The sequence below is a fragment of the Pimephales promelas genome, chromosome 4 (genome assembly GCF_988280905.1).
Source record: "Pimephales promelas chromosome 4, fPimPro1.hap1.1, whole genome shotgun sequence".
Lineage (NCBI taxonomy): Eukaryota > Metazoa > Chordata > Actinopteri > Cypriniformes > Leuciscidae > Pimephales > Pimephales promelas.
Window position 1 is genome coordinate 36,245,827 of NC_142772.1, and position 12,673 is coordinate 36,258,499.

General features: G+C 37.5%; 1 protein-coding gene across 9 annotated transcripts in view; it reads right to left on the minus strand.

The window, feature by feature from the left end:
- trpm3 (transient receptor potential cation channel, subfamily M, member 3) overlaps positions 1-5,179 on the minus strand; it is a 127,681-nt gene extending 122,502 nt beyond the window's left edge. For 4 of the 9 annotated variants that reach the window (XM_089130403.1, XM_089130402.1, XM_089130413.1 and 1 more), the window contains exon 1: positions 4,674-5,179. In XM_089130403.1, the coding sequence (XP_088986529.1) occupies positions 4,674-4,850 (177 nt within the window). In that variant the 5' untranslated portion in view covers positions 4,851-5,179. The remainder of the gene's footprint in view (positions 1-4,673) is intronic. The other 5 variants (XM_089130410.1, XM_089130401.1, XM_089130409.1 and 2 more) reach the window with 2 other exon arrangements.
- Between the last annotated feature and the right edge of the window lie 7,494 nt (positions 5,180-12,673).

Below are 12,673 nucleotides of genomic sequence, written 5' to 3' on the forward strand. Positions count from 1 at the left end.
TCATATTGTAAAAATTGGGATTATGATAATGTATGTTTGTTTCTTTAAAATCATGTCGTGTCTGATGCCATTCTAGCAACAGTGACTGTTTTTTGAGAAAAAAGCTTTTATCAGAAATACACTCAGGCAAGAGTGTGAGCTCATTAATTCACTGAGATTAATGTTGGGTTCTGTTAGGCTTTTTTAGCTGTCAGAGATTCTCCCTCTCAAGAGGCCAGCTGGCTTTACCAGAGGGAGGACCGTTCCAATTCACACCTGTTATTTCATCTAATGCTGAGGGACAGTGATTTGAAACCTAGGAACCTGGGTTATTCTGCAGTGGCTGGAGGGTCATGGAAAAGTGTGGTAGTGGGAATGAAATAGTGTGTTGAATAAGACAGAAATATGCTTTTACAGGACTAAAGTCTACACATTTTACGCAGATGTCTATCAGGTACAATTTATTCACTGAATTAAAATACAAGATAAGCTTAATCAACAACATTCGTGAATTGTGGCACAAAAAACAATTTCACTTGCCCCTTATTTTTTGTAAAAAAAAAAAGTGGAAAATTTGGGTTACAGTGAGACACTTACAATGGAAGTGAATTTGGTCAATTACCTTCACAAGTATAGCCAAAAGACAAACAGAATGAGTGTTAAGATAAGCTCCAAATTCCTGCAAAAAATGGCCACATTACTTCCATTGTAAGGGATGTGTCTAAATAATTTGTGTGGTAATTAACATTATGCTGTAATCAACACGAATGCTGTCGATCAGTGGTGGAATGTAACGAAGTACAAATACTTTGTTACTTTACTTAAGTACATTTTTCACGTATCTTTACTTTACTTAAGTAGAATAAATAGTGCATACTTTTTACTTTTACTTTGTTACATTTTGCAGCAATTATTATACTTTCTACTCCACTACATTTCTACAACTTCTGTTACATTTTCTGATCAGTTTTTCCCCGGCCAAAACGTAATCTGACCGTCCGTTCGTTGCACTTTTGTCTCACCAGTGACGTTTGGTTGCCATAGATACATCAACTAAATGCGTCTCGCACGCAGTGTGTTTATCGTGCAATTTATACGCGAAAATTTGTTTTTACGTGCATAGGAAACGTGTGTAATATACGTTTGGTTAGGATTATGGCAAGCCAAGAGGTTCAGAATTACACCATAAATTAATCGCGTTTACTGCCAAACATAGTTATTAACATATAGTAAGGATAAGCATGGTTTATATTGCCTAATTGCAAGCTTGTTTCAGAAATGGTGACATTTTTTTCCATCATTATTGAACATCATTATAGGAGTATTAGGTTGAATGAGTTAGAATTAAATGTTTTATTAATCATTAGAAAATAGACATCAGAGAGAGAATCAATTGTTATGCAAGTACTTTTACTTTTAATACTTAAAGTACATTTTAAATCAGGTACTTTTTACTTAAGTATGGTTGTCATTGTGTTACTTCTACTTTTACTAAAGTAAATATTTATCTGGTTATTTGTACTTTTACTTAAGTACTGAGATTCAGTACTTCCTCCACCACTGCTGTCGATTGAGCTAAACTTGTATTAAACCTAGAACATTCCTTTAAAGCGCATTAGGGTTGTGACTTTGCCCTATAAAAGCACTGATAAGAGTTTTTTTGAGGTGACAGGAAGTGATGAAATCACTATAATTTAGGAGTATTTTATTTTGACACATTCAGAAAGCATCTGAACTTTAGTGACATATCTGTAACCGTAGTGAGAAATCGACTGTAAACGTGCAGGGCGATATGTGCGACAGTTGCTATAACAACCAAAGTAAGCCACATCCGCCAGGCTTAAAGCCCTGTGGTGGTAGCACAAAATCAGCCCCCCGAGGTTGTACCGGCTCATTCCAAAACTCTGATCCGCTCCTATTTCAGTTTCCCAGTGTAATGAGGTTTAAGACTGCCATAACACCAACCGAGCACAAGATGGATTTTCTGAATGTTTAGAAACAAGAAATTTGTAAACCAGTCTTTGTAGTCAAACACAATGGGATGCATATCTGGTGACTTCAGACTAGATTAACGTCAGACTGTGAATGAACAGGGATGTAAGTGCATTCTAAATCGCCCACACGTCCAATTTATGCTTAACATTATTAAACCTTAAGTCTACAGGGATTTCTTTAGGACTCAAACAGCATGTAACACATAAAAGTACAGAATATTGATTGGGTATTTCTATACTTTAACCCACTATAGCACTATCCCCCTTAACACTTCCCACTGAGATAAGCCCGTATAAATAAACTAAGATATATAAATGACTCTGTTTCCAAGCTACAGTTGCCAAGGTTTGTATCCACACATTCTCACCAGCCTCCTTTGTTTCAAAACCTCGCTATAGAACAATTAGCCAGTTTGAGCATTTGTGTTGGCATGCACACACTCCTCACTGTTTGCACTGCCACTTAGTGCCTAATGTCCGGCCTGCCGAGCATTAAAGCATACTTCCTCCAAGTTGGGATGTAAAACCGTAAAACTCCTCAAGGTGACTGTTGTAGTCCCTCTTAGACCTGATTCATATTCTATGAGAACATTAACACAGACATTTCACTTTTCATAATTCTTAACTGAACACAAGTAATCCCAGAACTTCTTTGTATTTCTCATAATAATGTCTCCCTAGCACCATTTGTTGACACATTTGATCTCTATTTCGGTTTATTTTTCTCCTGGTCCTACTTCAGGTACAACTCATCTAAATATCTTACATCTTAAAGTCTAGAGCCAGTGGATATGGACAGTTATAGAAGACTAGATGTGTCTAAGGTGTGATTCAAAAGGCAATCCATAAACACAAAGTGGAGTCGTTTCGATAGCAACAAGACCACAAATAATTTCACATACACCCACCTAAAGTAAACACTTACTGTATGGATTTGTAATTCATCTTGCCATTAAAATACACTGTGGATGAGAGTAAACTAGCTCAATGAATGTGCCTGTTTTCACTTTGAGGAATTTGATTTACTCTAATACCAGCTTCTTCAGTCCTTAAACTACTGGTAGTCCCTTTTTCAGACGTGCATGAAGGCTTCAGAGATTTTTCATTATGTTAAGTAAATTTCCCAGATGTTGTATTTCCATTATTTTTACATCCATGTATAAATTGCATTCTTTTAAAACATTCAGATCAGTAGCTAATGACTTCCATCTCTTTGACTGCAGTTTTCAATTGTTTGTCTAAGCATTTGGTGTATGGCGGAGAGCTTGCAGGATTTTTTTTATTTTACATTTTTGTTCTGGCCAGTCATGCTAGTACCAGTAGTTCAGACTGATAGTTCAGACTGACAGACAAAAGTCTGATTAATAGAGTACTTTTTTATATTTGCTATTGATTATATTTTATATTTGCTAGATTGATTTTAGCAATGTACTTTTATATTAGCAAAAAATTTTACTTTATCGACTTTATTCAAAGACACTTTTGATAGAAATATATGTAAAATTTGTGGCAGCGCAGCAGTAGCTCGAAAAGGTAAATGACTGTCTTGTCAACGGGCCCAAAATGAAATCCTTACTGATGAAATCTGTAGTTTGTTTGATCGACATAAATTATGTTGTATCGTAAGTCACTTTGGACTATAAGTCCAAAAAAAACTAAACACAAACACGCACTCACACACGTTACCTTGGCTATCTAAATGGGGATATTTCATAGACTTCAACTGTTTTTATGTACAGCTAGTAATAAATATAATCACCTACCCCTAACAGAAAACTTTCTGCATTTTTACATTAAAAAAAACAAAACAACTTTATTTCTTTTTATAAATAAGGCTGTCCCCAAAGCTTTGTCCAATTTAGCTCACTTCTGGGTCTAAATTTATCTCCAAAGTATAGGTACACACACAAATACAGTGACTTATATTTCGGAAAATACAGTATCTTTTCTCCTAGCTGTGCAACTAGAGTTTGCACAAAAGTGGCAAAAGAATCTTTGGTGTGTGTGACAGATGGTTTAGAGCGTGCTTTAGGGCACACTCATGTGCTAAGCAACAACTGACCCACTGAGTTTCCCCTCGTTATTGACTCCAAATCAGCTAAAATGAGATCAAACATCAGGGGGTAGGAGTTTTCTTGCTGGAACTACCACATGCCTGAAATATTTGACTGCAGAGATGTGAAATGCAATTTCCCCTCACTTAGCACATGGAGTATTCTATGGCCTGGTCTGGTGTAACACAGAATTCCATATCAGATAACAATAACAACACATCCCAAATGGCACATGGTCCTGGATGAACACTTGATAATGGTAAATATCTACCATCTTCACCTCTCTCTCTCTCCTTCTCCATCTCCCAGTCCCCCTCTGCCTATCTAGTCTCACTCCATGCATATGTTCTGTGCACTTGAAAGCATCATCATCATAAAAACCTTTTAGTGGCCACAATGTGTTACACGTGCTACCCTGAAACTTTCCACTGGCATCCTCCGAGGCAGAGGGAGACCTTTAGATTCCCACCTGCTTAAGCCAGACTCTTTCCTGCACCCCTCTGTCCAACTCTGTGTGATCCCATGCCCTCAATCTCTACTCTTCCTCTCTTCCACCGACGGTCTCTCCCCTGCACCCACCCTCCTCGCTCCAAGTTCAACAAATCAGGGAAGACAGATCACACACAGATGCTGTTCTGCTTCTTACCACTGCTTGCTGTGAGGCCAGTCCTGATCTCTTGGTGGACCCATGTCTGGAGCTCAGTCTCTTCCAAGACTCGGAGAAGCGCCCTCTGGTGGAGGGGCGTCCGGGCCCCTGCGCCTCCTCCTTTGTGGTGCTGACCTTGAAGCCTTCTCTCCTCCCCTCCCACTTTCTTTTAGTCATAACTCTGAAGGTTTTCTTGACGACTCTAGAACAAAAGCCACGGAAACAAGGAACCCTGCAATGTGATGATTCGTCTTCCTCTTAAACTCTCCCCAAGTGTCAGGGCATCTCTTTCCTGTCCTTTTCTTGAACAGAGAAGCAAAAGAAGTGGAGGGAGTTTGGCTTTTACACCCTGTTGCATGTGGTCCCGCAGCTTCAGTTAATGTAGGAGGCTTCACCCGTAGATAGAATAACACAGAAGGAGAGAGACAGAAAAAAAAAACTGTAGCCTGCACGGCCCCGCCTGCAAGGTTCCTCTCCTGGTTTCAGTGTTCTGATGTCTTCAAACTGAGCGGGCAAAGGCAAAGCGAGTCATTCTGGAACTGAGCTCTCATCCTCACACTCTCTCCCCACCCTCATTCACACACTCTCCCTCACTTCCTCCCTCCCTCTCCACTTGTTATATCTCCCTCTCTCATCTGCTTCACTGCCAAAGTTCACAGCTCACGTGTCGCTAGCTTTCGCCGTACAGCGTTTGTGAAGATTAAAGAGTTATTCAGAACAGAAGGTTTCTACAGGTTCCCCCTCTCTTTCTCCCCTGTGGTCCCACACTGGTTTTAATCGACACAAGAATGCGAGCTTTACATCAGCAGAGACCCACACGCTCAACGGTACAAAACACTTACTGTACATCTTAAGGCCCATTTTGGTGACCCCCAGAGATTATGTACTCTACCACTAATTGGGACAATGGACTGTGATTTTGGAAGTAAAAAGTAGGATTTTTTCCCCCCCATAAAAACATCTCTGCCGTGTGTTCTACGACTGAGGAAAACAGACCTAAAATGAAAGCTGAACTTCCCCCTGTTGAGCTGGTAAAAATACAAATCAAAGTAATGAAAGTGGAAATTTTAATATTTTAAATTAAATCTAGACCTACCAATGGAACCACACAAATCAGAGTAAGACTGTACTATTACTACACAGGCATATAATATCTGATTTGTGCAAAAAAACAACCAAAAAAAACTGACAAACCATTCATCTCATTTACATATTCCCATATCCCATGGCATATTGTGCATTGTGAAAAATCCAGCATAAGACCCACATAGTTTCCAAGGTTACCACAAGAAAACACCAGTCCAGCATAGGTGGTGGTTCATTAGCATTCCAGTTTACATCAATGCTTAAAAACTATAAAAGAATATGCATTCACCATATACTGGAGCAACAATTAGAGAACATTTTCTCAGAGATTATGACTTTTCAAACTACAAATTAAAGATATAAAACATTTTGATTACTGGGATTCAAACAAAAAATTTAGTTTGAATGTTTTTTGTTAAATGAGACACTTAATATTAAATTAACAGCTGAAGTTTCTTGAGAGATGGCTCATGGATATTCCAAAGGCCTTAATCTGATTAGCAATAACTTAACAAAGTAACACGTTTTCTAAAGGCTTTCCAATGAGTTTAATTAAAAGTTTAAGCGAGAAGACTCTAGGGACCTGAAAAAACACGGCATGTAACCTTATGTAAAGCCCACAGCACACTGAGTCATCACCCTTGGAAGTAAGCGTGGTATTTTAATAAAAAAGCTACTTCTTAGATCTGAGAAAACAAATAAGACCAACATATTTTCTGACCAAAAGAACAGTTTGCTGTTGGTTAGCAGCAACAATTAAAAAAACATCGCTGGTTTTCTATTTTTAAATCAGAAAGAAAAATAGTTCTAGGAACAATTAAAAAAAGATAGAAAGTGAATGTAATTTAGAGCTTTGACTGTGTATGACTAATTCAAAAACAAAAGATAAGTAATAACTTTTATAGCACAAAAATAGTCATTCAATGTAAGATTTATATAATTCTCAAGGACCAAGAATTTTACTTTCACAGCTCTACTTTTCTTCTTAAGAACAAAATTCAGCAGAGCTCATAAAATGTGCTATTACATTGACTGTTTAATTAGACAATTTTTGTCTCCAACCTGTCGACGTCTGACTCACAGGGGACAGTTTACCATTATTCACTGTGGTCATTTTATCCATTATGTCCTCTACCAATTTCTCAGATCAGCAATTTTGAGACAGATTATATCAGTCACAGTTGCCACTGTTTTTCAGAGTTTTCAGTATCAAGTATGTCCAACATTCAAAAAAGACAAAATAATGGTAAAACAAAAACAAAAAAACAGTAAGAGTAAAATCAGACAATACTGTCTCTAAAACATTACACAATATTAACTTACAACTGTTGCAAATCAATAGGTCTATCATATTTGCACTGTGATATATATATATATATATATATATAAATCGGTATCGATTATGCTGCTGTTTGTTTGTGGCACTCAGTGACTGTCTGTCAACAACACTGCATAGCCTCATGGAACATGCTGATGACGTGTGATGTCTTTGTGATCAGGTGCATGGAGGTATGGAAATACATGAGTTGACTGGCAGGAGGTGGGACATCCTATGATGGACTGAATGCAATGATTGGACGAACATATTTGTGGTCCTGAGATTTCCACGGAAGAGATATGTAAATTTAATATTTAGACCACTTCTATTATTGATTGCTATCAGGATATGAAGAGAGTTTCAATCAGTATAACAGAAGTGTTTATGAAAAACATTGCCTACCCTACCTTTAAAGGGACAACATGTACTTTTTATGTATTTTATTATTTAAAATCAATATTTTTATTCATAAATATGTCCTCAATGGTGTACAAATACCTCTGCCAATTATCTGACTTATCCTCGTAAACAAAGAATTTATTATCTGAGGCCCCGTTTACACGAAGGGAAAACGCAGATATTTCCCTGCGGATTTGCCTCTCGTTTACAGGAAAACCCCGTTTTTATCACAGAAAACGATTATTTCTAAAAACTCCGGCCAAAGTGGAGATTTCTGAAAACGCCGGTTATGTGTTGTCGTGTGAACTGGGAGAAACGCCGTTTTAGGTTCTCTCTTGACGATTCTGATTGGCTTGCATGGCTTTATCCTTCTCCTTACACTGCCGCCAATAGGTTTGGCATAGTTATGATGGCGCTCGATGGCATATTTATGCGGGTGTGTGAATGATGTTATTTTTGAAAACGGAGAGGGGGAAAATATTCGTTTCGCTAAATACCCGGCTTTGTGTAAACGCGGCCTGAGATGGTAGGTCCACGGAGACTTCCATGTAGTTCTGACATCTTGAAAAACTATAATAGCACAGAGGGACAAATAGTACTATGCCAACGCATTTCTACAACTTGTTTTTGTTCAGAGCCACAGTTTGTAACTGAAAGCAGCAGAAACGGAGGAGCAGAGCAGTGAGAGGCGCTTGTCACTGCCTCGGAAAGTTTAAAAGACTGCATTGCAAATCCTCGTCGCCAGAAAAGTCTTCCAAAATACAAATTATAGCAAAAAACAAAACAAAAAAAAAAACATGCATGAACATCGAAAAGACACATTACAACTTTCTGAAATGTATCATGTCTCATGTAATCGTAAAGACGTCAGTAAAAACAATATGTCACTTAAAGTTGCATTTACCACAAGAAAGTTATCCAATGTACACAATTTGTTAGTTATAGAAAAACTAGAGGAGCTTATTTACTGTTAATTATGTGTAAGTTCAAATAAATTTGATATGAAGACAAGCTTTTATAAAACTACCTTATATTACCTAAAGGGTAATATCTGAGAGGGTCTGCTGTATAGTATGCTTTACAGCATCAGTTGGGAGAGATTTTTTTCATTAAGAATATCAAACTATCGGTATCGGCATATCATTCTGCAGTCTTGAAACTGTAACTGTAGTCTTACCTTCATGTCTGTGCAGAGAGGTTGCAAAACTCTCCTGGCTTGGACTTTTCTTGTCATGGAGTCCTGTTCAATGAGGAAAAGACAAAGCATTCACTTTCTATTTAATGAATAATGATATATAATGTTATTTAAACTTCTAATGTAGTTTAGAAAAATTACATTTTCAGATCAGTAACCCTGAACTTCTTTGCATTTTGAGTAATTCATGACTCCAAAGGATGTCTACCTGGAGCAAAATCATTATCAGTAAAAATCAAGTTTCAGGCAAATCCATAAATCTTACAAAAAAAAAATGTCTATAGCCTAAGAATGGTGGGATTAATCCTGGTGACTGAGCAGCTAAAACAACATCCCACAAGGCAGGGGTGAGCGTGTGAAGCTTGGTCTGTATCATTAAAGGCGAGAGAAAATAATGACAATTTTGCAGCTATAGAGCAATAAAAACCTGTTACCATCTGCATCTGTCAGAATGTGTGTATGTGCAAGTCTGCAGTGACATTGGAGAGACACATAAATGGAGGAAGATATATTTAAAGTGGCAAGATATTTACATTTCATTTAATTTGCTCTAATGAAAAACTTTAATAACCAAATTATAATGACAGAAATCTCTGGAGTATCGTGGGTTAACTGGAACACATTAACTACTCATCTGATTAAATCACAGAACCAATTTCTTTGAGGCACCAATAGGCCGTCAAGTAAAATATGGGAAAAAAGAGAATAATGTTGTTTTCATTCTAAGTAAACTATGTGCATCACAACGGGGATATTCGTGTGATCGGTTTTATGATAGTTCCATGTTACAATTAGTGGGTGAAACCGTAGACAGTTTCAGCCTCAAACAGCACTCCCACGGACCACCCACAGTTTGCTTCTTAAGCGCATAGTACAGAAAACAGGCATGTTCTTCATTTCCTTTAGAAAAAAACAAGTCATGCTTACAAGGTATGGTAATTGGTATACAATAAGCACAACTAATCACTAAATTTGCTTAATTAAATCAAAGATTTTAAAGATACTCAGAAATTAGTTCGAGACCTTGGGTTGCAAGTAAAGTGTTGGTTCCAGAAATATTTTTCAGGTTCGTTTTTTTTTTTTTTTTCATTAGAATTTAAGAGAAATCTTCCTTAAAAAGTTCTAGGCATGAGCCAAACCAACCAGCTCTGAGATGACAACATTATTTTTTTTTTTTCCAAAAAGACAAAGGTATAACACTGTGTATACATAACACTTTAAAATGCAGTTAAAAACCGTAATATTGTGAAACAGTTATTTTAAAATTGTAATAATGTTTTCTATTTTATCAGGGAAAGACCTGAATTGTGTAATCAAATTAAAAATTGTAATATAATTTATATATTCTGATATAATCAAAGTATTTGTGTCCTTATTCTTAAAAGTAAAGATTTTTTATTGGCATCTGTGCTGCCTTCCACTAAGGAACTTTAACATATATGAAACTTTTCCAAAGAAGTTTAAAAAGTTAGTAGTAGAAGTAGTTGAAATAATGTACTGAAAGCTTTAATAGAAGCATATATCATTGACTAAAAACCTTTGAGCAAACAGTAGTTCTATTTAAAGGTTCACAACTTATGGTTATAAATCAATATCTCTAAAATAAATAGGATTTTTCCATTCAGAACTGTTGCACTCTATTATTGTGACACAATTCATTTTTTTTTCTTGGAGCGGAGAACAATTTTCAGTCAGAATAAGTCAAAAATCCTTGTACGAGAATACACGTGTGATATTGTCATCCTCCTGTCTCCCATGTCTAGCTTGTGCATTGAGTGTGCTAATTGGTTATCTGTCTGTCATCCCCCAAAACAAACAACAGAAAGGAATCATTTTGAAACAAAATGCTTGTCAGAATTTCAGTAATGTATGCAGAGTCTTGTTCCCAGCTAAAACTGATTATCATAGCATACTGTCTATTTTTCAAGCTTCATTACACATGGTTCACTCTCTCGGTCAAGATTAAAGACGACTTCAGATTGCTCTACTAATTGGTTCTTGATTGTTGAATGATAAAAAGGTTGTGGATGCATTTTTTAGCAGTCTGGAGCCATCAATAATTCAAGCTCCACAACAACAAAGTCAGTAGGTAGGTGTGTGTGTGTGTGTGTGTGTGTGTAGGGATGTTTGCATAATCCTGATATTAGCAACAAAATATTTGTATAAAAACAGACATTTCAGATTTAGGCATTCATTCTAATTGGTTCAGAATCAATGGCAATTAAACATCAAGCTTTAGCTTTCTATATACATTCTCAATACAGCTTAATTTATTAATATTTGTCTAAATAATAATTCTACTCCAGATCAGAATCATGGGCTTACTTTAGATGCAAGAAGCCCAATGCTCTCAAATGTCACAGCCTGCCTTAAAAAAACAGAGTGGTTTTCTCTGATAACTTCCTAAATGTTAAATTAAACTTATATAAAACATTATGGCATGAAAGTCAATAATCAAACTAATAAGGAAAGTGAGGCACAGAGACAGGCCAATTGTTTGACAATATATCCAGTTGTGAAAATGTAAAACATTCATAAGCATTGACATGTTTATGTGTATATATATATATATATATATATATATATATACACACACACACATGCAATTGACTGCTTTAAGAAAAATCTGTGAAAGTGAGTTATACAAAAGAGAAGCATGAGTGATTTCTCCTTTGAGAGCATATGGTATAAAACCTTCTTGCTCTATGCTCACTGCAGTTTCCAACAGATGGTGAATGAGTAACAGCTATCATTTATTTACCATAGCACTAGTAAAATGCAAACCACAGTGACCGGTTAGCCTCTTTATTAATCATCTTGAAGTTCAATTGAAGCATCCATCTTTCCAGACCAAACTTTAAAAACACTAATCAGAAGACCAAAACTATCCACTCTTCTCTATTTGTTGATAGAGGTTAACAACAGCACAAAATCATACATATGACGAAAAACGATATTCAGTGTATAACAGTGTATATCTCTTACCAGTTTGATGATTCCTTTTCTCGTTCTTTCCTTTTCCTCAAGGAGGTCTCTCTTGTTACCGCGTGACGAGCCTCAAGCAGGCAGTGAGGCCACAAAAAAGCCCAAAGGCCCCTAATAAAAGTTTTTATGAACAAAAATGTAGCTTTGGTTCAAAATGCACAGGTGACAAAGTCTCTCAGAGACGAAGCCCTTGTTGACCACGTCTCATTTGACAGCAATGCCTCTCCTTTGGGTCTGTTCCCTGCGCTCATGGCATCCAGCATCCGTGAGCATCCGTGAGCCTCGATCTCCCATGCGTTGTTCTTGTGTCCGAGCGTCAGAACCCCAACACAACTTTATGTCTACTTCAATGGTGCTTGCAAAGTCCTTCAGCATCCATTTTAAACTTTAGCTTCACAAACTGATCTGTAATGGATGTCTCATTGGGGGGAAAAAAAGTGTCCGAACTTATAAGTGTCTACCGAGAGAGGGAGAGCGCAGGAAGGAGAGAGTGTATGCCTGTCGTTGCCCTGTCACCAACGCATGACACACGTCATCAGGGGAGGCACCTGGGCCACAGACATCTGTTTGACTCTCCCAACGAGACACGGGAGGTGTGGGGACCAGAGGGTGGTAGGGGGGCCTGGGAAGCTGTGTGGGCCAAGGGTGAGTGAGGGGGGCTGGGGTAGCAGTCCCTGCCTGCTTGCTCACAGATGCAGGTTGCTAGGTGAGGGGGCTATAAATGCTCTCTTATTGAGGGGCTAATGATGTCAAATAAAATAAAGCAAACAGTCGGCGGCTAACGAGGACTAATTTAGTGTGCTCTACGTAATGAATTAATGACGAGCACCCCACTGATAGAAATGGTGAGTGCGAGAAATGGCAGGAGATTGTGGACTCCACCGCTACGATCAGGGGGCCGCAAATCCACCGATTTCACTGACAGTTCTGCTCGTATTCATCTTTTCAGCCAACTTTCCTCTAATACATTACCAGTTTAAAGCACTAGAAATAAAAGCCGAGTAGCTTTCAAGTCTA